This window comes from Malaclemys terrapin, chromosome 3, assembly GCF_027887155.1.
Source record: "Malaclemys terrapin pileata isolate rMalTer1 chromosome 3, rMalTer1.hap1, whole genome shotgun sequence".
NCBI lineage: Eukaryota > Metazoa > Chordata > Testudines > Emydidae > Malaclemys > Malaclemys terrapin.
In genome coordinates, this window is record NC_071507.1 from 114,440,272 (window position 1) to 114,467,610 (window position 27,339).

The window sequence follows — 27,339 nt, forward strand, 5'->3', positions numbered from 1 at the left end:
ATCCTATTCATTCCATTCTCTTATCTTAAGATCTTACTTGCATTCCCATAAGAAAATCTGAGGTTATTACCTCAAACCTCCCATACTGAAAAAGCTACAAAAATAGGTTACACATTGTAAGACTATTTCAAACATTTATAAGAACCAGGAAGAATAACTGAATCATTCCACTGTGTAACCAACTACAGAAAATCTCAAGTACTAAGATATTCTTAAATGAAATAGTTGATTTGACACTGTTTTATAGACTGCACTGCAAACACCAAAACTCTCTATACATCTCTAAGGTCTGAAACTTTTCTAAATAATACAAATGTATCCCCAGAAAGTTATTTGACTTTCAAAAAAAAAAAAAAAAAAAAAAGGAATAAAAATCCCTGAGTAATCCAAAAACAACTGATATGTATGACCTCAGAAAACGGACTCTCTTAAAACAGACTAGTTTCAAGGCAGCTGACAACTTTCAGGTACAACCAAAATAAGGGACAGATGTATCATAGCAGATACGGTTTTAAAGCTACATAATATATGTATTTTAATTGGAAATACTATACTTTGAAATTAGGTAACTGCCTCAGTTTTTAATATGAAACTCTTAGAAAAGGTCCTATTTCCACAATTGCAGGGTCAGCATACCTTTAAACTGAAATGGAAGATGAACTGAGAGGTGCTATTGTAACTATCTTGGCTACTATTATATACTTGTACACAGTGTTTTGGTAAGAAAAAAAGCAAGCTGGCTAATGCCTGTAATAAGCAAACACTAGCCAACTACTGTAAGCTGACATTTGTGTTGCCAGGTAAACAAAATCCACTACAATTTCTTCCACTGAGGCTTTGAAGTTGAAGTACACTCTACTGCAGAGGTAAACACGGATCACTAAACTGCTACTGTTATATTCATGTTTCAGGGGGTTTTTTGTTGTTTTTTTTTTTTTTAGGATATCAGTGCAAAATATATACTCAAAATTGTATGCTGTATTTGGGTGCAATTTACAACACCGTACAGGCTTTCAAGGAGACTAAATAAAATCACAGCATATATAAATACCTGGTTAGATGTGATCAGTTAATATGGCCATTTTAAGCAATCTTATTCCTTTTGTTTCTTAAAGGCCAACTGACACTTTATGGGAAAAAAACTGATCTTTCGATTTCCTCCTCCTCCTTTAATGTTTAGATATTCTTGTTACATATACATTTTCATTTCTTCTTCCTAACATTTTTTAAATAAAAACTTTAGTGATATTTGCATGATGGCAAGATAGTGGGATTTTTTTGTTTTTTATTTCTAGTAACTTATTCCTAACTTTTAATTACATTGTTCTGATTGCAACGGACTGTGAAAAAGAAGTCAGTCAGAATAATATGATTTTAAGTTAGGAATAAACAGCAGGACTAGCCGAGCTCTTAAAACAGGGGCGGCCAAACTTTTTGGCCTCAGGGCCGCATCGGGTTTCCAAAATTGTATGGAGGGCCAGTTAGTGGAGGCTGTGCCTCCCCAAACAGCCAGGCATGGCCCGGCCCCGCCCCCTATCCGCCCCCTCATGGCCCCCCCAGGACTCCTGCCCCTGTTCCGTGACAGCACCCGGAACCCCTGCTCCTGACTGCTCCCCGCCACCTCATCCAACCCCCCCTCATTCCTGACTGCCCCCCCCGGTACCCCTGCCCCCATTCAACCCCCGTTCCCCGCCCTCTGACTGCCCCGACTCCTATCCACACCCCTGCCCCCTGACCACCACTCCGAACTCCCCTGCCCTCTATCCAACCCCCCCTGCTCCCTGCCCCCTTACCACGCTGCCTGGAGCACCGGTGGCTGGCGGCACTACAGCTGGACTGCCCAGAGTGCCAGGACAGGAGAGTCGCGCCACCTGGCTGGAGCCAGCTATGCCACCACGCAGCACAGAGCACTGGGTCAGGCCGGGCTCTGCAGCTGCGCTGCACTGCCCCAGGAGCTCGCAGCCCCGCCGCCCAGAGCATTGTGCCAAAGCGAGCTGAGGCTGTGGGCGAGGGGGAACCGCAGGGGAGGGGCCGGGGGGCTATTCTCCCGGGGCAGGAGCTCAGGGGCCAGGCAGGAGGGGCCCGCGGGCCGTAGTTTGCCCACCTTTGTCTTAAAACAAAAGTACTGTTGTCACCGTACATCACCAAAACCAAGGAAGACAAAACAAAGTATGGAATACTTGTAGGATTGTTTCTAACTACTTGCCTCCGCTCTGTGCCTGCCCCCACCCAGGAGACATTGAGTCTTTTAGGAATTGAGCAGTCTACTTAACAACATAAACGTGTGCTGTTTGGGTAAATAATATTTCATAGACTGAATCTTCATACTGTAGCTAGTTTGTAGTGTATGTGCCAAAATACAACTGAAGATACAAGTTAGTTCTAGACTCTCCTACCCATTTCCCCATCTCACTTTCAGTGAGTGCCTGCAGACAGAAAGGGCCAGTAATATTTGTTTCATTAGCTAAGACAAACATTTCTTTTTTGCTGGGAGGGACTGAACTGCTCTACTGTCCTACAGAATTAGTCTCCCCAAAATCATTGCTTATATTCCTAACAATTTAAATGCTACAACAAATATTGACTTGGTTCCAATAATTTTACTCCTTACTTCCCTTTGAGGCACTGATATTTTGGCAGTGGCAACCTCTGCCACATAGGTGATTAAACTCCCTAATCCGCTGGTAAAAATCGGCAGACAATATAACCAGCCATCATCTTCCAGCATCTGATTTTAGATATTGATATGTTAGACAGAACACTGTGTGATGAAAAATATTTACAGAATTAGACTCTAAAACCAGACTAGGCTATTCAGTGTACAGTAAAAGTTCAAACACCTTTAGGCATTTCCTCTGAAAGGCCTATACAGAAGCTAAATGGAAAACATGTTACTAATTACATACTTTCTTCACAGGACAATCAGTAGAGTTGTGGCTACAATACAGACTTTGATTGTCTACGAAAGAAACTTAGACCTAAACCTTTAAAATTAAAATAAAAAACACATTTAAAAAGCAGCAGTTTGGGGGCCCATCTTGTTTGGAGTGCACCAGAGTAGGAGGCATTCTGGTCAGCAGTAGTGTACTGTGTGGAGGGAATATGGCAGAAAGTTTCCATTCTTTTTCCAAGACTGTGGCTTCAAAGCTGTTAACCAGTACTATATTGCTCTGTCGCACAATTTTTGTGTAGCCCTTTCATGACCAGCTCAGTTCAGATGAGTAAGGTCCATTCTTACCAGGGCATACCTGTCCGTGACCTTTTCCTCTGCTTTTTACAAAGGCAATAGATAGGAAACACAAATAAACCTGCCAGAAAAGAACACACAAAATTAAAAGAAAATAGTATATAGTTATAAATAGTAAATTGTAATTCCTCAATGTGTGCGCATCTACACACACACACACACACACACACACGCACAACCCAGTATCCAAATATTGCTCCACAAATTCCTGTGAAACTTTAAATGGTTAAGACATTTAGACTAGCACGGCAAATACTGAACGGAAAATAGTCTCTTTTTGGTAACTACACTAACATTTCTCTATCTTTCATTAATTTTGGGTTTAAAACTTATATTATACTTCGGAAATTGCATAGTTTAAACTTCCACAATACCTCAAAGGACACAAATAGTACAGAACTATTGATCCCTGGCAATCTTAACTCCACATTAAAGTTTTTTTGCTGTGAAATTATAAATTATCAGGAAGGTTTCTAAAATACTTTCAGATTTATTCAAAGAAACCTTAACCCTCTGATTTTATCTGGCATAAAGATCCTGTGGGTATAAAAGAAGGATGCCATTCAATTTATGGTTTACATTTAATTTACTTGCATAACTACTGGCTTTATGATAAAACACAGTGTTTATTTTGTAATTTACATGATACAATTCCTGCTAATGCCCCTATCTCTCGGGAACAAAAATAAATGTCTATTCCATAGTGTCGATTATACAAAACATGAGAATTCCATCATAGATTTAAAGAGAATATTTTAAACTTACACAGTTTTAAATTCACAACTAAGTTAATAAATCAGTTTTCATACAAATGTAAATCTAAAACCCCCGACACGAAGTTACACTCATTGTTACTTACTTTCAGTTCAATTTTCTTTTCTATTTGCTCACTTTCCAGAATCCCAATTTCTGACTATAGAAAACCTTACATGGGTGATATAACCTGAACTACCATGTAACATGAAAGTAATGTCTTGGGCCACAAGGATATTGTGATTTATGTTATACTAAGTGGTTTTATGCAGTGTTCCTATAGCCGTGTTGATCCTAGGATATTAGAGAGACAAGTTGTGTGAGGTAATATCTTATTGGGCCAACTTCTGTTGGTGAGAGAGAGGTTTTCGAGCTTCACAGAGCTCTTCTTCAGGTCTAGGAAAGGTACTCCAAGCGTCACAGCTAAATACAAGGTGCCTTGCACAGATATTAGACTGTTTGTATTGGCTTAGTAAAAAAATCAATTAGTTTTTACCCTCTGCCTAAAGCTGTTTTTTCCCCCCTGGTTCCCTGCCTTTTTTTGATGGAATGTAGATTTCAAGTATTACATGTCTTCCTCTATTAGTAACTTCACTTTCCTGAACATTAGGTGGAGGGATATTTTAACAGAAAACTTATTGATTTGCTTCCTGGTTAATTAAGTTTAAAATATAATGTTTTCATTTTCCCTAGTGAAAAAGTATGGTCTCTAGATCACCAGGTGTCTGCATCAAGACACAATGAGTGTACGAAACATCTGCAGTTCACTGGCTTTCCAGTGACACCATTAATTTGAAAAGTGGAGGAGAAACAGCAACACCTTTCAGCAAAATGAGGGAAATAGTCCTTTCTGTCTTCAAAGGATGTAGTTCATCAATATTTATAAAGCACTTTGGGTTGGTCAGAGAGAAGGTACTACGGAAATATAAATATTACTTGGAGTGATTTTCATTCATGCCTTGTCTAGACTAGGATTTAAAAGTGTAGTATTTGCCTGTGTTATCCAACATGTTCTAACACATCGATATTAAAACATGCTAAATTGGTCAAGTTAAAGACCAGGTTCCTCTCTAGGCTTTAATTCAACCAGTTTAGTATGTGCTCAAGGCAGCATGTCTTATCTTCACATCAGCAAATGTGTGCTAATATGACACCTTTGATCCTAGCCTAAGAAAGATTTGAGTTTATCTTAAAGCCTTTCTGTAAAAAGCAAGCTGTTTAATAAACCTGATTGTGTTTTTTAAGTGAAAAAGAACAGTTTGTTAAAAGAGGTAATTTTCAATCCAAATTGAAAGATTAGTCCATACGGGCTGATTAGAAAAGATGTGCTTTTCAGAGACTGCAGCTCTATCATACCATAGAGAAAACCTACTGAAGTCATTACTCCTAGCTCAGTATTTAATAATGAACTGTCAAAATACAGATGGTGAAATTACTGGTGTAGAGTGGTTTACAACTACCCTATTAAGATTACTTTTACAGCAGTGTTGGTACCAGACGTTGCTATAATTACTTCAATTTCAGAGATTAACTACATATAATCAACATGTCTTTTCTAAACCGCATACACATTACTCTGCAGGATCATCTCAGTGATCTGATTATAGCTAAGGCCTAGTTTCACACTTAGAAGTTTTGCCATTATACCTATACCAGTATACTGCTATACAAACCCCTCTTAGTGCAGAAAAAGTGCTTTCACCAGTATAGCTTGGTGAGCAAAATAAGCTTTACAGGCAAAAGCATTTTTATGTCAGTATTAATGCACTGACACTAGGGCAGGGGTAGGCAACCTCTGGCACGCGTGCCGAAGGCGGCACACAAGCTGATTTTCAGTGGCACTCACACTGCCTGGGTCCTGGCCACTGGTCCAAGGGGCTCTGCATTTTAATTTGATTTTAAATGAAGCATCTTAAACATTTTAGAAACCTTATTTACTTTACATACAACAATAGTTTAGTTATATATTATAGACTTATAGAAAGAGACCTAAAAACGTTAAAATGTATTACTGGCACGTGAAACCTTAAATTAGAGTGAATAAATGACAATTCGGTACACCACTTCTGAAAGGTTGCCGACCCCTGCACTAGGGCTTTTGCAAGCATAGAAATGTCACCAAAAAAGTCAAAACAAAACCACCAAGCAGCAAAGCACCTCTAGTGTAGGCATGGCCACAGTTACACCAGAATAAAGGTGCCTTATATCAGTACATAGCTTATTTTGCTTTCTGACCCAGGATTAAGATGTATTGGTATACGCACTTTCATACTGGCATAACTACATCCACACTAACAGAGGTTTTGTTAATGTAACTATACTCATATAGTTCAGGTGGCAAAACGTTATAGTGTAGACAAGCCCGAAGTATTGACTCGCTGAAAATAATTTGTTCTTTTTAAATAGCTGGTAGGCATCAATCCTGTACAGGAAAAAATAATTATAATGCATTGAGATTCTCATATAGAAAGCATTATTAAGATGCAAAGTGCTTTACAAATATCAGTCACAAAAAACACCCCTGTGAGGTATGTATATATTTGTGCCTCCATTTATCCATCTCTAAAAATGGCATTACTGTGAGACTGAATTAATTGCTCAAGGTCATGTGTCATGTCAGTGGCAAAATCAGGATTAGAACCCAGATCTGCAGCTTCGATTCCCAGTTTTGTGTTAACCCTTCGGTATGATCACTAAGCTTCAACTGAATTATACTATCCGATTCAAGATATCCTGACTACTTAGACTTAGAAATTCCCTTTTTTTTTTTTTTTAGCAGAATAGTCATTATTATACTGCATGAATTCTTACCTATTACAACAGCTATAGCTCCCAGTGCCAGTCCCAATACCAGTATTAAGGGTGCAATGAGTAATTTTCCAGCTGAAAAACAAAAATCATTACAAAATTAAAATTATTTATTTTACTTCATCATCATCCTGACTACCCCAAAACACCTTGAAATAATCTAACCTCATAGGTACTTCTGAAATAAAATTGATTTTTGGAAGTTTTACTGGAGTTCCCCTTTGTAATGATATCCTTCAACACCAGTGAGAAGCCATTAGTGATAAGCCAATCTTCTGCTCTTCCTGCACTCAAACCACTTTCACATGCCACAATCTACCTTTGTGAATCTCAGCTTTCACAGTGAGCTTGCATCTATTACCAGTTCTAATTTTAAGACATTTCAGGATTAGAGCAGAACGATGGGCATATATGCTCAGTACTTTTGGTATCCCCTGGGGAGGCTCTAGGAGTCCTACTACATCCACCCCACCACCATCCCTAGGAAGATGCCCCACCAAAGCATCCATCATTCTGGAGATCTATGGAGTTAGGCCCAGCTCCAAAAACGGGATCTCAGTTAACAGTCAGTAGCTGCACCTCAAAGAGACATTACCAACTGATAGCTAGCTAATTTAGGGTCTGATCCTTTGCCCTTTGAAGGCAATGATAGTGCTCCCATTGACTTTCATGATGCAGGGCCAATCCCTAAGAGCATCTAAGCCTGTTTCCAATCAATACCTAAAAGAAATGGTGTGGCTCTCACAGGACTGGGTGAGAAGAGTTATGCTGAGTAGAAGCCATAGGAGCATAGAAGTTACCCTGTATGGGTTGTTCTTTTTAGGTTTGTATTTTTTAGTTTACAGCAGGGGTAGGCCACCTATGGCACACAAGCTGATTTTCAATGGCACTCACACTGCCCGGGTCCCGGCCACCAGTCCGGGGGGCTCTCCAGTTTAATTTAATTTTAAATGAAGCTTCTTAAACATTTTAAAAACCTTATTTACTTTACATACAACAATAGTTTAGTTATATATTATAGACTTATAGAAAGAGACCTTCTAAAAATGTTAAAATGTATTACGGGCACGCAAAACCGTAAATCAGAGTGAATAAATGAAGACTCGGCACACCACTTCTGAAAGGTTGCCAACCCCTGGTTTACAGCTTGTTGAACTGCATGGGAGGATTGAGCAGCCAAAATCTTACCAAACTGATACCAATTTGGATTAAACTGGAATCCATGCAATACAACTACTTTGTCTTGCTGACACAGACTGAACTCTTGAAACAGGGATAGTTTCTCTCCATGTGTTTGTATAGCATGTAGCACAAAGGGGCTCTGGTCTCACCTGTTTGAAAATGCAAAACGGGAAGTAAATGCCAAGTATTTTGTTGTTATTAATGGTCCAGTAGTTCAAATGGAGGAAAATTAAAAATAGATACCCCAGAAATACAGACCGACTTAGATTAGGTTTTAGGGAATCATTTCATCATTCAAGAAAACAATGATGTAAGCTTCTCCAGAACCAGAGCCACTAATTTGAGCAGTTTGAAGGGAAAACAAGATGTTTCACAAACATTTACAACAGTAACTGAACTGGTCTTTTTTACACTTCTGTGTAATTCAAAAAGCCTTAAAAACAGAGTGGGAGAGAAGGGTTCTCAAATTATGATTCATTATTGAAAGAAAAGACTTGGAAAGGTTTATTTGTATTACCATAAAACCTAGACGCCTACCCATGGATCAGGATGCCATTGTGCTAAGTGCTGTACAAAGAACAAGACAACAGTCTCTGCCCCAAATAGCTTACAATCTAACACAAGAGACAGCCGATGGATGCAAAGAGACAGGTGGGGACCACAAGGAAACAAGGCAATCAAGGATAAGCATATAGATAAAAAACCTCCAATTTTTGTTAAGTACATTTTTTAAAAGTAAAAATATTTAAAATATTTGAAGTTATGACAAGCTATTCTCAGGCCTAAGCTTATGAAATTTATTAAAATAATTGCATTTAAAAATACACAAGCAGTGCATGTTTGCTACTGAAGTTTCAAAGAACGTCAAACCACTGAACTGGTAGAACTTGGAAATCACTGGCTAAGCACCTGGAATCAGAGTTTGTTGTAGTGCTAAAGCAGAAGTAGCCTCTGCTGCAGATGCAGAGAGAATATTTTCTTCATATTAGTTCAATCAACTAGTTCGTTCAAAGGTGAGAAACCTGTTGGGAGTTGAAAAAAAAAAAAGTAGGAAAGCTTTTTTCCCCCTCTTCCAATCTATGAATAAAAGCTAGCTGTGAGGATGAGATCTAATAGTTCTAAAATCTTGAAGGACGGTGACCAGAAACAAATCAGTTCAATTCAGTAACTACATGTAATAATTCCTTTAATACATATTTTGATAAACTTATTCTGTAACCAGCAAAGTTATGGTAGTTTATTAAATAAAAACAATATTAAAATGCTGTCTGTGCATTTATAATTGAATTCCAATTACCATGCAAATATAGTTTAACACAAGTCACAAGTAAAAGAAATCAATTTAGTAAAGAAATGTGTCATTCACCATTTTATAATAAAAAATGTAAAAATTAAGAATCTGAATAAATGTACGTTAATCTTTTGTGACAGACTTATGTTCACCACTTTTACAAGACTATGATAAATTTTGTATTAACTGTGCATTGTGAGGTAATGTTTGAAAACTCAAAATGTACTAAATATTATTGTCCTGGTAAAATGTGTGCAGCAACATTGTATGTAAAGTTATAAGATTTTACTGTAGGACACTGCTGAGACATGCTCCAAGTTAGGAAAACAGCCCAAACCAGTTCCTCAGAGACAAAAGGTTAGCCGGAACCTGAGCCAGGTGTCAACATAATCAAGTGAACTATTACCAGGTTGAGTGGCCATTCTTTAACAGGAAGAAGGATGTGAGTAAGAAATTTACATTTTGGCAGTGGAACAGCTGGGGGTTTCCACGTAAGCAGACTGGCTGTCACCTGAACCTCAGCTGGAGAGGATTCTCAAAGAGTAAAAGATATAAAAATGAGAAACAGAGGACACAAATCACCTCTTTCCCCTCATCTCCACTCACAGCATCAACAATGTTTGAAAGATAAAGGACGCATCAATGAACTAAGGGAGTGGTCCTGACTAAAGGAGTTCAGCCAGTGAAAGCATGTGGTGAAAAAAACCTTTGCTTTGAATTCATTTAGCTTCATAAATTAGGGATTAGTTTGCATTTACCTTTTATTTCTTTGTAACTATTTTATGCCTCATTACCTGTAATCACTTAAAATCTATCTTTCTGTAGTTAATAAACTAGTTTTATCTAAACCAGTGTGTGTTTGGATTGAAGTGTCTGGAACCCGAGATAACTGGGTTTGTGCATATCATTTTCTATTAATGAAATGATGGACTTTCTATGAGCTTGTACTGCACGGAAAGAAAAAGAGTTGGGCAGTACAAGACGCACATTTCTGGGGACATGTCTGGGGACTGAGAATGTGCTGGTTTCGCTCTGCAACGTAATTCAGGAGTGGCTGGCTAGAAGAACTCAGATAATTCAGCTGGGAGTGATTTTGCATGCTAGAGGCTGTATGTGAACAGGCAAGGAAGGAGTGGTTGTTCTCACAGCAAAGCAGTGTGTTGAGAGGACACAGCTGTTCAACTATCCAGATTGTCACATCTATATAGTTACTTTAAATGTGCATAGATGGAGTGTATTCTCCTGGTTAACAAAAAGTAGCAAAGGCTATATTTAGTTGCAAATTAAGATTTCACTGGTTACCAACCTACCAGAATCAACCATTCTTTAGGAACTAACTCAAAGGTACAAATGCAAAACAAGATTAAAATCAGTCATTTAAAATCAACAAGCAGAAAGATCTTGATTTAAATCAATTTTAATCAAGGTTTCCCATTTGCTGATTTAAATTATAATTAAAATCAGTGATTTAAATCAATCCACTCCAGATGATATTGGTTAGCATGCTTGGCAGCAGTAAAAAAATAACAGTTACTGCTTAACACATCACCATTCATGGGGTTTAACTGAAGAAACTATTTGTATAAAATGTATGAAATATCTAAATTAGAACACTAAAAAAAAGTGAGGGAAAGCAACAGAACACCTCTGTTTATCAGAATGAATGGAACTCATTAGAGCAAGAAACTTAAGTGATGGGAGGAGGGCAGGAGGAGAATTCTCACCACCAGAGAGAAATACCTAGCTTACGGCTTGTAATCAGCCGATCTGTGCCTTCAAATTCAGTTAATAGAGTCACTGAACTTACAGTTGTAAGATTGAGTAGGACAATAAATCCCTGGTCCTGCCAGTGCAGGACTGTCCATTTTCTACTACTAGCTGGTATATCCACCGTCCACTTTAAGCTGAGGAGAAGCAGATACAACATGAGTCTACAACAGAATATTTTTGATGAAGCATAAATTGTAATGAATTCCACTGCTAAAAAGGGGTCTGCCATAGCCACCACTAAAGAACTGGTTTATCATTGTAAACAGAATGCACCAATGACACTTTATAGGTATGGCCTCTACATAGAACGCACTGGGCAAGATACACAGCTGATGTAAACTGGTGTAGATCCATTGCCTTTAGTGGAGCCTCTTCCAATTTACACCAGCTGAGAATCTAGTCCAATTAATGCACAAGGATCATGATGCTGTCAATCACTATTATAGGAAATATTAAATGCTGAGAAATACTGGAGACTAAATAAACAACCAAACTTAAAAAGAAAAACTTTTAGAATTCTACACCTTAATTAAATGGAAGCTAACGGTACGAGATTATCTGACAATAGGAGAACAACCTCAAGCAATTCCAGCTACAGTAGAACCTCAGAGTTAGGAATACCTTGGGAATGGAGGTTGTTCGTAACTCTGAACAAAACATAATGGTTGTTCTTTCAGAAGTTTATAACCAAACATGGACTTAATACAGCTTTAAAACTTTACTATGCAGAAGAAAAATGCTGTTTTTGACCATATGAATTTAAATGAAACGAGCACAGAAACAGTTTCCTTACCTTGTCAAATCCTTTTTTAAAACATTTTTGTAGTAATTTACATTTAACACAATACTGTATAGCACAGTACTTGTTTGTTTTTTGGGAGAGTTTTTTGATCTCTGCTGCCTGATTGTGTACATCCAGTTTCAAATGAGGTGTGTGGTTGACTGGCAGTTCATAACTCTGGTGTTTGTAACACTGAGGTTTTACTGTACCTTTTCATGTTATTTTGGTATATTTCATGATATTTTTCTTCAGGGTGAGAACTGGTACTCCAAATCCACCTCAAAACACTGCAGATCCTCTGTTTACTCCCTCCAAGAAATCTTTTACTCTACATGTGTTATAAAAATTAGACTAAAAAAAACTTTAAAAAAAGTTATTGTTCTACTAGGTTATTTGGATATTGAATTCAACCACTAATGTGAAACGGAGTGTTCTGTCCATTTATGCACGAATTTCAATACACACTAACTATGGAGTCACTCCAGTATCTGTACTGAGAATATACGTAAACACAAATACAGGCAGATCTAGCTAGTCCGCAAATACTAGTCTCAGTTCCCATCTGGATTTAAAAAAAATCAAATACATATATGAGGCCTTATTATCAGGCCAGTAATAAATAACCCTGGCATCTGCATGCAGATGTCTAACAAAGACTGGACACTGGGGACATATGCTGGTTTCTGCAGAGCATAAATTGTGTATATATCCTGCTGAATCAGGCACTCAGTCTTGAGAAGGAAGGGGAGAATAGAAGATAGAATAAACAGGCGTAAAAACATACTATTTCTAAATCTTAGAACTGGAGCAAGTTTTTAAACAGTTATTTCTGATATAAAAGCTTCAGTTGTTATAATGGAATCTGTTTTATGGTTGTTGTTTTGCCCTGCTATGTAGCATGTAATCAGTAATGCAGCACATGATTTACCATTTAATGCACTTAATTGGAGTCAGATGATGCTTTTATAAATGTAAACGAACTCTGTATTTTTCCCCCCCCGTTTTCAGTGACCAACGGGATTCACAATCCCTGCCATAATAAACCCAAGTTAGGCTACATCTATGCTACAAGCACTACAGCTGCTGAGACATCACGGTAGCACAGCCGTGTAGACACTTGCTACAGCAATGGAAGGGGGTTTTCCATTGCCGTAGTAAATCCACCTCATTAAGAGGTGGAAGCTAGGTCAATGGAGGAATTCTTCCACTGACCTAGCAACGTCTATACTGAGGCTTAGGGTCAGCTTAACTACACCCCTACATGACATAGTGAGGTCAACCTAAGTTTTAGGTGTAGAGCAGGCCTTAGTCTGATCATCCTGTTTTCTACAACTCAGCCAAACGAAGGCTACACAGGGTAGAGATGAAATTCTGCTAATTTTTTTTTGGACACCAGAGGCTTAGTCTTACTGCTTTCCCTGGAAACCGGGGACAAAATCCCTTAAAAAAAAAAAATCTGCTGGTTGAAGGCAGGGTGAAAGATTGTTCCTTTCCTCACTTTGCCTATCACTTCAGCTGTATGTATTCCCCCCCTTTCTCTGATTTCTTTTAATAATTTTTAAATAGACGGTCTGCCTATTATCAGAGACATGTGCAGGTTTTTCTAGCTGAAACATTTGCTTCTAAACAGCAAGTTTGCCAGCCTGCCAAGTCTGCTGCAAAAAACTTTCCCTTTTTATATAAACACTAAAATTCAAATCAGGATTGCATGGTAAAAAACAAATTCAAAACACTTTAAAGCACAGACTTCGTTATTTCTAAAAACAGATTTTTGTTTAAGATAAGCATTTTCCTTCCAAAACAGGAATTAAAATGCTGCTGGAGATATTTCACTTTGATCATATGGCACTCCACTTCCTCACTACATCCCTCCAATTCTTTCACGAGTCCCAGACCTAAATGCCAATTCATTTTGCTATAGGGCTAACAGTCAGGAAATCCCACTTCTCTACACTAAAGGGTTGTTTTAATTTATACTATACTCCATATATGCTATTTTCCTACAAGCTACATTATGTTGTCTCCCCTTTATAGCCTTCTTCAATCCTGCTCCAAGTAGTGATTGGTCAAGAACTAGCATTATAAGGATCTCTTCAAAATTTTCTATAGTATAATGAGTTCTGGATTCACAACTACAAGAACCAAACAAACCCTTACAGTTTTAGTTCAAGGCCAGATCCAAAACTGGAATGAAACTATTTTCCAGTTCTGGTTCAGAGATACTTGAAAGTTCCCAAGAACAGACTCTCTGCACAAGATGGTGAAAATCTTACAGGTGTAGCTGATCTCACAAGATTTCCACCATATGGCAGAATTCACAAGCTGAGCTGAAATCTCGTAAATATCAGCTCAATTTCAGCATTTTCCACCTTCCTGAATGAAGGAATTATCAGGAGACAAGCTCGTAAGAAACTGATGCCATTTAATATGTAACATTCCCCTGATTCAGACAACCAAATTATACGCTAAATCTACTCTGCAGCCTAATGTTTTCTCCTCAGCAATCTTGAGTCCTAATTAGATTCAAACCATTCTGGTTTTATTTTTCAATTTTCTGCTCTGAGATTTGTTGGAATTCCATTATATTTTGCTACCCATACATTTTTTGTTTCCACATCTCGTACTAGAGCAACATAAAAAAAAGCCTGTTTCCCTTCTGTAACAGCCTGGAATACGTTAGGACCATGTACATCAATGCAGAATTCTCTGATTGAGTCATCCTAGGTTCAGGTGCTCAAACCTTACATTAAAATTCCAGGTAATTACTACTAAATTATGCTGGCAGGTGGCTCCAATTAGCTCCATCCATATTTAGGAGCTCAGAGTGTCACAGGGAAGTAGTGAGCTAAAACAGAGGTTGCCCCAGAGAGAAATCCTACAGTAAAATTCAGTGAGTAAACGTAGGCCGAGGTTTTGCATTGTACTACTCCTATTGACTTATCAAGAAAATATAGCCACAAGAGCACTTACAAACAAGGAAATGAAGAGTTAAGGACATCAAATCTTATACAGCCCGAACAGGGAGAAATGTATTGTTATCATAACACAACAAATTTAACTCTGATCCAAGGATTACTGGGGCTGGATGTATTTGTTACCTCCACATCAGTATTTAAAAACAGTATTTCCTCAAAAAAATATATTTTTTTTTGTGGGGTTTTTTTTTTGCTGTAACAATAGAAATGTTGTTGTTTCTTGCAGATACATAACAATACAAAGTGGTAAAATATAGATTTTTTTGTAAAATTATGTATGTGGACTTGCATTTAGGTCTTACCAATGGGCCTCATTCATACATACATACATATAAATGTAACCTTTTTCAGTCAGATTTCTGTGTGTGTCGTATATTTAGAGATCACAGAGGCATGAGTAGTATTTTAATTTTGGACAGTTGCATTGTGATAAGCCTGATGAACTATACATGTCTTTGTACTGATAAGAATTAATTATTTGCATTACTGTAGTACTAGTCATGGAATAGTAAGTTAATGCTTTAGCATGAAGATAGCATGGAATTTGTAATATCTTTGTGCCACTTAGGTTTTGAAGAGAGTCAAAACCTGGGTTGGTTCAGATCCAGGTTAAATTTATCCAAACCAAAACTCAGATACAGGGGTTCATTGGAAAAAAAAAAAAAAAAAGAAAAAAAAAAAGAAAAAAAAGTTCTTGTTTTGGCCCATCTCTCCCTTGTAGTTTTAGAAAAAGGCAAAGTCACAGTGTCTGGACACTGAAACTCGCTTTTTGCAAGTGAAATGATGCAAATCAATTTCCTATTAGAAAGTTTTAAAAAAAGAACAAGGATAATTGGAAAATATGCAAAATCATTAATCGCTTTGCTAGGTCCCAAAACTAGCAAGTAAGACTAAGGGTTTAAATTTCTTTGGGAAATGCAAAGATCTCCTCCAGAAGGGCTTTATGAACTCCAAATATTCTTACTAATAGTATCCAGGTCAAATGTCATTTGGCAACAAAGGCTAAATTTATACAAACATATTAGGTTATCTATCAAGGAAGTCACCATTTCAGATCAATAAGAAAGCTAACAGCTGGAGCTTTCATGATGGATTACCTATATCAGGGGTAGCCTAATTTGCTGATCCTCCGAGCCGCAGATGATAATCTTCAGAAGTTCAAGAGCCACAAGATACACACAATCTGTCCTGTGGGGCAGCACCTGCCGCAGCGCGGAGCTAAAGTCCCAAGACCTCCCTCCCCACAGGGCAGAAATCCCTAGCCCTACCATCCCACCACAGGGCAGAAAGCCCCAAACTTGAATCTTGCAGTACACTAGAAAGCTGTGAACAATATTCTGGATTTATTATCTCTGTCTTGAATCCTCAGTATGAAAGGCTTTCTTCAGTGAAAAACAAGGAGTGCTGTAACATTTAATTTAAAACAAAAGAAAACTAATGTGTCCATACAGCTACTTAAGCCATCACTTGGAAAATGTACTTTTTAGAGTTTAGTTGGCATTAACATGGGTATTGCTATACAGTAACACTGTGTGACATTCTGTACCCCAAAGCAACACCCTGGCACCCCCATATTTACTATGGTGATATGATTACAATATGTTTTGTACAAAGTATGCCTTGTCAGGTATTATTCTAAAATATTGATCTATTGAATATTAATATCCTGTTGGCTATTAATGTGCTGTCATATGTGAACTTATGAAGTTTTGCTATGTGTGCGAAATAGGTTGTGAAGTTGGAAACACACACAACCAGCTTTTCAGGTACAACAATGGAGAAGCCAGACAGCGTTGATAGCCCATTAAGGGGAATACACACTCAAAGATTATCCCAGGAACTGTATACGATGGAGGCCTCTCGGAGAGAGCATGTAGGCAACGGAGGCTGCTTCACTCATAGCAATAGATCTTTCCAGCAAGCTGGAAGAACCTATAAAAGAGGGGAAATGACATCATTTGGCCTCACTCCCCCCACACATCTCAACACCTGGAAACACATCTGAGAACAAAGACTGAAAAGATTTTACCTTTATATCTTGGGTAACCAATTTTGATCTGTACACTTACTACTTATAATCACTTAAAATCTATCTTTCTGTAGTTAATAAATCTGTTTCATATCTTACCTCAAATAGTGTGTTTTGCTTGAAGTGCTCGGGGAATCTGCTCAGTGTACAAAAGCTGGTGCACGTCCACTTTCCTTTGTAGAAGTGGTGGACTGGGTAATAAACTTACATTGGTCAGGCTTCTGACCAAAGCAGGATGGTAAAGCCCTGGGATCCTAGACTGGGGAGCAGGGGGAACTGGCTGGAGACTCTCTATTGTTGGTTCATGAGTGGCTGGTAAAAGCAGCTGTGTGTGTCCCTGCCTGTGGATGTCTGTTAAGGGCAGGACCTGGAGCATAACAGTGTGAGAGGGAGCCCAAGTTAGTGAGACAGAGGGCTCAGCGGTACTCCAGTTCCAGGTTTCACCCCTGGGAACCTAGCACACAGTGCCATCAGTTTTTAACAGATGAAAATTAGACAAAAAGGCCAGGTTTCCAGAAATGTGTGAGCAGTCATGCTCGCAAAGTTTGTGCGCACATTTTTGTGAGCCCACATTTCTAAATGTGCCCTCAACAAAATGTTAATTAGAATAGGGCATTTGTCAGAAAAGTTACTTCTGTTTTGTATTACAATTGCTTTGCAGTATTTTAGCACACAGAGTATATACCTACACATTGGAACTTAAAGTCTAGATTTTTCATGACTACATGTTCTTACACAGGTTCTTATCAATTACTTTTAAACCAAAGGACAGCATTTGTAACCCCCCCCCCCATGTCTTGCTGGGTGTTAAAGATGCTTTTTTGAGTGTAATGAATGAATGGAGTGGAGAGCTGCTGCTATTGTTAGTGATGCTAACACAGAGTATGTCTACAAAAGTATATGGGCAATTCTTGATTTAGTGCAAAGCGGAACAACAGGATCTGGCCCAAGAGGTAAGTATAGCTGAACCACTTGGTAATAGTAGCCATATGGTAATTAAATTTAACAACCTTGTAGGGGAGGTTAAAATACCAAAGAAACCCACCACAGTAGCATTTAACTTCAAAAAGGGGAACTACACAAAAATAAGAAAGCTATTTAAATGGAAATTAAAAGGAACAGTCACAAGGGTGAAATGCCTGCAAAGTACATGGAGACTATTTAAAAACACCAGAATAGAGGCTTAAACTAAATATATAGACCACAAAAAAACAGTAAGAGGACCAAAAAATGCCACCAGCAGAGTAAAAGAACCAGTTAGAGGTAAAAAGGCATTCTCTAAAAATTGGAAGTCAAATCCTACTGAGGAAAACAGAAAGGAGTATAGAAACTCTAGTAAGTCAAGTATAACGAGAGAACAAGAAAGAATTTGAAAAGTAACTAGTTAAGGACATAAAAACTAACAGCAATTTTTTTTTTTTTAAGTACATCAGAAGCTTATCAAACAGTCAGTGTGGGCCACTGGACGATCAAGGTGCTAAAGAAACATTTAAAGGAGACCAGGTTGTTGCCGAGTAGCTAAATGAATTCTATGCAGTGGTCTTCACTGCAAAGGATGTTAGGGAGATTCCCACACCTGAGCCATTCTTTTTAGGTGACAAATCTGAGGAATTGTCCCAGATTGAGACATCAATAGAAGAGATTTTGGAACAAATTGATAAATTAAACAGTAATAAGTCACCAAGACCAAATGGTATTCACCCAAGAGTTCTAAAGAAACTCAAATATGAAATTGCAGAACTTCTAACCGTGGTATGTAACCCATCAGTTAAATCAACGTCTATTAGATGACTGGAGGGTAGTTAAGGTAATGATAATTTTTTAAAAAGGCTTCAGAGGTGATCCTGGCAATTACAGGCCAGTAAGCCTAACTTCAGTACCAGGCATCTGGTTGAAACTAAAGTAAAGAACAAAATTATCACACACATAAATGAACAGGATATATTGGGGAAGAATCAAGATGGCTTCTGTAAAGAGAAATCATGCCTCAATCTATTAGAATTCTTTGAGAGTCAACAAGCACGTGGATAAGGATTATCCTGCTGATAAACTGTACTTGAACTTTCAGAAAACTTTTGACAAGGTCCCTCACCAAAAGCTCTTAAGTAAACTAAGCAGTCATGGGATAAGAGGGAAGGTGTTCTTGTGGATCAGTAACTAGCTAAAAGATAGGAAACAAAGGGTAGGAATAAATGGTCAGTTTTCACAATGGAGAGAAGTAAACAGCAGAGTCCCCCAAGGATCTGTACTGGGACCTGTGCTATTCAACAAATTCATACATGATCTGGGAAAAAGGATGAACAGTGAGGTCGCAAAATTTGCCAACAATACAAAATTACTCAAGATAGTTAAGTCCAAAGCTGACTGAGAAGAGTTACAAAGGGATCTCCCTAAACTGGGTGGCTAGGCTACAAAATGGCAGATGAAATTCAATGCTGGTCAGTATAAGAACATAGGAACGGCCATACTGGGTCAGACCAAAGGTCCATCCAGCCCAGTATTCTGTCTACCGACAATGGCCAATGCCGGGTGCCCCAGAGGGAGTGAACCTAACAGGTAATCATCAAGTGATCTCTCTCCTGCCATCCATCTCCACCCTCTGACAAACAGAGCCTAGGACACCATTCCTTACCCATCCTGGTTACTAGTCATTAATGGACTTAACCTCCATGAACTTATCTAGTTCTCTTTTAAACCCTGTTATAGTCCTAGCCTTCACAACCTCCTCAGGCAAGGAGTTCCATAAGTTGACTCTGCTCTGTGTGAAGAAGAACTTCCTTTTATTTGTTTTAAACCTGGTGCCCATTAATTTCATTTGGTGGCCCCTAGTCCTTATATTATGGGAACAAGTAAATAACTTTTCCTTATTCACTTTCTCCACACCACTCATGATTTTATATACTCTCTATTATATCCCTCCTTAGTCTCCTCTTTTCCAAGCTGAAAAGTCCTAGCCCCTTTAATCTCTCCTCATATGGGACCCGTTCCAAACCCCTAATCATTTTAGTTGCCCTTCTCTGAACCTTTTCTAATACCAGTATATCTTTTTTGAGATGAGGAGACCACATCTGTATGCAGTATTCAAGATAAAGTATAAAGTAATGCACATTAGAAAACATAATCCCAACTATACATGCAAAATGATGGGGTCTAAATTAGCTATTACCATTCTGGAGAGAGATCTTGGATTGTGGATAGTTCCCTGAAAACTTCTGCTCATTGTGCAGAGGCAGTCAAAAAAGATCACAGAATGTTAGGAACCATTAGGAAAGGGAGAAGATATCATAATGCCACTATATAAAACCATGTTATCTAAATCCATGCCTACACCTTGAATACTGAGTGCAGTTCTGCTTGCCTCATCTCCAAAAAGATATATTAGAACTGGAAAAGGTGCAGAGAAGGGCAACAAACATGATTAGGGGGTATGGAACAGCTTCTAGAGGAGAAGAGATTAAAAAGACTGACTGTTCATCTTAGAAAAAAAGACAACTAAAGAGGGATGTAATAGAGGTTGAAGTGTTATTTAAGAGGTAGTGGCCTCTGTCAGAAGACATCCTGGTTACTAGTCATTAATGGACTTAACACAAGAACTAGGGGTCACCCAAAGAAATTAATAGGCAACAGATTTAAAACAAACAAAAGGAAGCACTTCTTCATACAATGCATAGCTAACTTATGGAACTCAATGCCATGGGATATTGTGAAGGCCAAAATTATAACTGGTTTCTAAAAAGAATTAGATAAATTAATGGAAGATAGGTCCATCAAAGACTATTATCCAAAATGGTAAGGGACACAATCCCATGCTCTGGGTGTCCATAAACTTCCCATTGCCAGAAGCTGGGATTGGAGAACAGGATCACTCAAAATTGCCCTGTTCTGTTCATTTTCTCTGAAGCATCTGGCACTGGCCTCTGTCAGAAGACAGGGTACTAGGGTTAGAAGGACCACTGGTCTGACCCAGTATGGCCGCTTTTATGGCAAACGCAAAGAGCACAACAGCTATCAGAAGACCCTAATATGGAGAAGGGGACAGGAAGGAAGAAGAGGATAGAGCAAAGGGAAAATAAATGTGTGGCGGGGTAGGGTGGGGGGAGAGAAGGGGCAAAAGGAAAGATGATGAGCTAAGCAAAGGGGATCAGAAGCAAGCAGAAAAGAGAAGGGAGGACAACAGTCTTCCCCAAATAAAATGTAGTAACTCTATAAAATACATTTGGAATAGGATTCACCAGCATCACATGCTAGTTAAACTATGAGTAACAAACGAGAATAATAAGAAAAAAAATTAGCATTTACAAGAGCATCCTCAAACTGATGCAGAAACACTAAGTAAATCATTTACTCCACCCAACAAACCTACAAGGTAAAGTAATACTATTCCCTTTTTACAGAATTGGCGAAAGAGAGACATTAAAATAACTTGCCCAAGGCCACAAAGAAAGCAGTCAGAAGTCCCCAGATTGTAAGTTAGGAATTCCTCTCACCCAGTCTCATAACTTCCTTCTAGTCCATGTTGACTCTCAAAACCAGTATAATACCTTTGAAAGTTAAAGTTCAATGAGGTGGCTGGCCATGAATGTGATAGCATTGATGATCAAAAACCAAAACTTTTGTCCTGAGGTACATTTTTGATATTTTAACATTTGCTTTCTTCCTCCTTTGGGATGAAAGTTGTAATGTCAGAAATTTACTCAGAATGGGAAGTTTACAAAAATGTAAATCCAGAAGTGCTGAAGTGTTTCATTTTGCTGTTTTCAATTGAAAGTATTTTGATATTCCTGAATCAAAATGTTTCACTGCCGCATTTTTGAACTATGTCCACTCAAGCTGCCATGGAATCTCATGTTCCTCATGACCCCATTCTCCTCTCTTGGAGAGACAACATCTTCCATGATGCACCACGGTAGTTCAACCAAAGGGGAGATTGTGATTTAGTCTAGACTGTAGAATAGGACAGGGCAAGCGATGTCAAAACTACAACTCCCATGAGGCCCTATAATAGGCACAGTTCAATGTCAAACTGACATGAAATGAAATGTTTTAATTCAGGATGACCCAACTCAAAAAATTTCATTTAGATAGCAGAACAAAAATAGACGATACAAATTTTTTTGGGGGGGGGGGGGGGGTGGGGGGGGGGGAAGAGAATCAACATTTTTCTGCAGAAAACTTTTTTCAATGGAAAAAACATTGACAGAAAATTATCAGTCAGCTGTAGATGAGCATTGTTTTGCATTAGTGCTTCAGAGGTCTAAGTCTGGTAGTGAGACAAACAGGAGGGTAACATCACTGGGACAATGCCCTTGTTTACTATACAAGACCACCAATGTGGTTTTCACTGCATTATCCAAAAAGAGCTTTCTGATTCTCCCACTAATCAAAACAGGTGGGGGGGGGGCACAAAAATAATATGGGACCGAATGCAAAAGAGAAATGTAGAATTCCAGTGTTTAAATCTGAATATTTCATAAAGGATGTTTACCACAGCACCCTTGTTTCTTAGGATACAACACGGAACAAAGGATTCATTTAAATGCCCTAAGTCACAACAAAAGAATACTTAGAAAATGTAAGCACAGGACAACTATAAGTTTATCTTTCCGGAAGTACATGCTTCAGTTCCCCATTAAAATAGTTTTATTTTGGGATGCAAAGTTTTTTCAATTTGCTTGCTACAGTAACACTCCGATTACGAAAAAGTTCCAATACAAGAGAAGTCCGTTAGAAAAGTAAAAGTAAAAAAAAAAAAAGAGCTTATTCACCCGTAACCCATTGATTAAAAATTCCAAATGCTAAATTTGTTTATATTTTTAATGAAGCATCTTGAAACAACCCAACTTCTTTATAAGAAGTCTATGATGCATTTTGGACCACTTGTGAATTAGTTAATACTTTTACCACTCATCACTTCATAATGTAGTTCTCTGCAAGGCACATCATCCACTCACCACAGACAGAGCCTCGCACTAATCTCCTTAAATGTGGTCTCTCAGGGAGGTAGCGATATTTGCATCCAAATATACTGAGGTTTGATGTGTGATCTCCAAAGAAACGGAGCTGGCGGTATCTCTCCCCACAGCGGTAACAGAAATTAGTGTTACACTGTGAACAGGTCATGTGGTCACACCCTTCTGTTCTCTGGATGTGGATCTTTATGAGCACAAGAGGAAGAAAAAGAAAATGTTAATTTAATCAAACAAACAAAAAAACACCATTAAAGCAGGTACTACCTAATAATTATCTGGAACAAAGATCAGATGAAGAGTCACAATGACTTATTCCCAGAGTAAATCACCCTGTTACTGTCCCAGCCATTCCATCAGTAATATGATTGGCTTCAATAAGTGTACAATGACATTCACACATTTGTTCATAGAGCAGCAAACCTGAATATTTCCCTTAAATTCACTTCTGGAATTCCACTTAAGGATTACCTCCCCAATTATCCCCCCCCCCCCTTTTTTTTTTTTTTATTAAGAGAACAATCTTTTTTGCATCCCAGACAAGATCCCATGGGAGTTCTCCAAATAATCCAAATGTTATTGCAGTTTTAAAAGGATAAGAACTCTGGTGATTATTCAGTTACATTATTCAGTACTACAACTATAGTTCAATTAAAAAAGTACTGAAAAACATGATTTAGGAAGGCACCTTTCCCCACCTGCTGACCTGTCATGACACTCTTCCACCTTGAAAATGGAAGTGAGCTCAAGCCCTCCTGGCCTCAAGCATGTTGGTCCCAACTGCAACGGCTGAACTCCCCTTTTCTCCACCTTGCCATCCTAATGTACAAGTTATGGATGTCTGCATGAGGATCCTGCACACTGCACTTCATGCACAGGGCCCTGCAAAATGTCAAGCTCAGATCTGGTAAAAGTACTTGTAAATTCTTCATTTTAAAGAGTCAGCTAACTGACAGAGAGAGATTCAGAAGCAGCTGGATAGTGCTTTACATGTTCTACCCTTGATACTTTCTCTCCTACCACCCGTTTATGCCTCTGTCTGTTGCCCCTTATACTTGGAGCCACCTTCTAAAAACGGTCCAGCCTCCACCCTTACATCACTCAAATCACTACTAGAAACCCAACTCTGCACCACTGCCCAGTTCTTGTTTTCCCCACCCTCTGCCCCCAAAGTACAACAAAAACAAGCAACAAAAACCCACGGAAACAAGATGTGTTCCTATCTTCACTCAAATTTTAAGTTGTATTTTGTCTCTCCCCCACACACATTGCTCTCTTCCGATTATCAGCAGTTTAAGGGAGGGACTGTCTTCCTATGTCTGAGCAGAAACTAGCATACCTTAGACCAGCAGTTCTCAAACTGTGGGTCAGGACCCCAAAGTGGGTCACAACGCCATTTTAATGGTATCGCCAGGGCTGGCATTAGACTGGCTGGGGCCACCTGGGGCTCAGGTTTTGGCTTCAGCCCTGGGCAGCGGGGCTCAGGCCTCCTGTCCAAGGATGAAGCCCTTGGGCTTTGGGCCCCTCTCCCTATGGTGGTGGGGCTCCGGCTTTGGCCCCCTGCCCAGAGCAGTGGGGCTCGGGCAGGCTCAGGCTTCAGTCCCCCCTCTTGGGGTCATGTAGTAATTTTTATTGTCAGAAGGGGGTCACAGTGCAATGAAGTATGAGAACCCCCAACTTAGACACTACTATAACATGAACACTAAAAACGACCCCCAACACACTTTTTTTTTAAATTGAAGAGTAAAGTATTTCTTCTACATCTCCTTCTCTGATACGAGTTCTCCCATATCATCTGTGGCCATTTTACGTCTCTCTTCCTCTACCCCTTCAACTTTTTCTTTATCTCAACAAGCAGAGCCATTGGGGCACTTTTCCTCAGAAAAAGACATGGCATCAGCTCAGAGATCCTTGTCAGTGATACTACTACATCAGGGAGCAGAAGATGCTGAAAATCATCATTAGCATCACATTTTCTCTACACCACCACTTTCAACCACTTACACTTTAAAAGAGACCAAAGTATCACTTTTAAAGTGCACCACTTTGCAGAGCCTAGGGTCAAACATGTCTCACACAACAGAATGACGGGCGTTTCTATCACACTACTACCAGATATACCCCAATTTGTATATAAAATTGAAAATTGTATAAAAAATACCTCACAAAAGACAAAACATTTCAAGTTCTGGATCCCAGTTCCTAGTGTCTGCAGTCAGAATAGGCCTCAACCTGACAACTACTAAAGAGTATCCCAAAAAATCTTAGCATGCAAGAATAAGGGAATTATCCCTGAAGATTCATTCTCATATCTTTAATATCTTTCTTCAATATTAAGCCCACCCTTAAATAAACCACTAAAACACACCCATGCACATACTTAAACTGAGTCACTGCATGATCTTATTGCTGTCCTTGTCCATCCCCATCCTCCTCTTCCATAAATATGCATGGAGCTGCACAGTCCCACACTCAGGAAGGCAGCTGGTCCAGGGCACCCCCAAAGCTCAGCCCTATCATCCTAGCCGTACTCCCAGTGGTAGTCATGAAGTAGCTGCCAGTATTAGCTAACAAGTTCTGAAGGTGCATGCATCTTCAAATTGGAAATTTTTGCTACACACCACTGATGTGACTCTTTCCAAAGCAAATATATTTCAACCTTGATTATCCAAAGCACCTTTTATCAGGTATCATGACCCTGCTTTGGATGTCTAAGCTCAGATAAATAGAGGAGCTCTTCGGTGTCATACAGATGCTCAATGCCGAACTTACTATGGCCTCTGCAGATGAGCAACTAGAATATCCTCACTGAGGGGATCACAGAATTAGAGGGTTAGAAGGGACTGCCAGGGTCATCTAGTCTAACCACCTGCCAAGATGCAGGATTTGGTGCATCTAAATCATCCAAACAGATGGCTTTCCCACCCCCTCCTTTTGAAAACCTTGAGCGAAGGAGCTTCCACAACCTCCCAAGGCAGTCTGTTCCATTGTCCTACTGTTCTTACAGTTAGGAAATTTTTCCTGAATTTTATTCTAAATCTGCTGTTCTGTAGTTTGAACCCATTGGCTCTTGTCCTGCCCTCTGTGGTAGGAGAGAACAACTTTTCTCCATATGTTTTATTGCAGCCTTTCAAATATTTGAAGACCGCTATCATGATCCCCCCTTAATGGCCTCTTTTCCAAACTAAACATACCCCGTTCCTTCAGCCTTTGTTCATATGGTTGGCATTCCATCCCTCTGATCATCTTTGTCACTCACCTCTGGATCCTTTCCAGTTTCTCTACATCCTTTCTATATAGTGGTGATCAAAATTGGACACGGTACTCCAGCTGAGGCCTAACCACCGCTATGTAGAGCGATACTATCACCTCCCATGACTTGCATGCTAGGCCTCTTGTTAATGCAACCTAAAATGGCATTTGCTTTTTTTGCAACAGCATCACATTAAGATTGTGATCCACCACCACTCCCTGATCCTTTACAACAGTGCTGCTGCCAAGTGAGTTATCCCCCATTCTGTATTTGTGCATTTGGTTTTTCTTCCCTAAGGGTAGCACCTTACACATTTGTCATTGTTGAATTTCATTTTGTCTATAGCCCAGTTCTCCAATTTATTAAGATCCCTCTGAATTTTAGCTCTATCCTCTAAAGCAGAGGTGGGCAAACTATGGCCCACGGGACTGTCCTGCCCAGCCCCTGAGCTCCCATCCAGGGAGACTGCCCCCGGCCCCTCCCCTGCTGTCCTATCCCCCTGCAGTAACTCTGCAGTGGCGACGGGGTTGCAAGCTTCTGCCGCTCTGAGCAGCATGGTGGGGGGGGGGGGAATTGGATAAGGGGCAGGAGGTTACAGGGGACAGTTAAGGGACAGTTGGATGGGGCGGAGGTTCGGGGGGGCAGTCAGGGGACAAGGAGCAGGAAGGGTTGGATGGGTCGGGGATTCTGAGGGGGGTAGTCAAGGGGCGGGAAGTGGGAGGGAAAGGGGGCCAGGCTGTTTGGGGAGAAACAGCCTTCCCTACCTGGCCCTCCATACAGTTTTGCAACCCCGATGTGGCCCTCAGGCCAAAAAGTTTGCCCACCCATGCTCTGAAGTGTTGGCAACCCCCTCCCCCCTTGCTTTGTGGCATCTGCAAATTTGACCAGTATGCTCTCCATTCCTACATCTAGGCCATTAATAAAGATGTTAAATAACATTGGACCCAGAACAGATCCCTGTGGAACCCCACTTGAGACCTCCCTCCAATCTGACATCGTTCAATTAATAGTTACACTCTTTGTTTGTGGTTGTTAAACCAATTATGTATTCACTAAATCGTAGTTCCACATTTCTCCAGCTCACTTTTCAGAATGTCATGTGGGGCTGTGTCAAAAGCCTTGCTGAAGTCCAGGTATATTATGTCCACTGCTTTCCCCCTATCCACCAAACCATGTACCCTGTCAAAGAAGAAAATCAAGCTGGTTTGACATAATTTGTTCTTAGTAAATCCATGCTGGCAGCTAGTGATCACCGATTCAACTTCCAGGTATCTGCAAATTGAA

The 27,339-nt window shown here is 39.4% G+C and overlaps 1 protein-coding gene across 1 annotated transcript in view; it reads right to left on the bottom strand.

Moving 5' to 3' along the window:
* Nucleotides 1-1,783: 1,783 nt before the first annotated feature.
* The window catches only part of RNF217 (ring finger protein 217), an 80,728-nt gene continuing 55,172 nt past the window's right edge, over nucleotides 1,784-27,339 (bottom strand). Inside the window, exons 4-6 of the mRNA XM_054024547.1 lie at nucleotides 22,788-22,989; nucleotides 6,812-6,883; nucleotides 1,784-3,308 (exon numbers count right to left, since the gene is read on the bottom strand). Of these exons, the coding sequence (XP_053880522.1) occupies nucleotides 3,235-3,308; nucleotides 6,812-6,883; nucleotides 22,788-22,989 (348 nt within the window). The 3' untranslated portion in view covers nucleotides 1,784-3,234. The remainder of the gene's footprint in view (nucleotides 3,309-6,811; nucleotides 6,884-22,787; nucleotides 22,990-27,339) is intronic.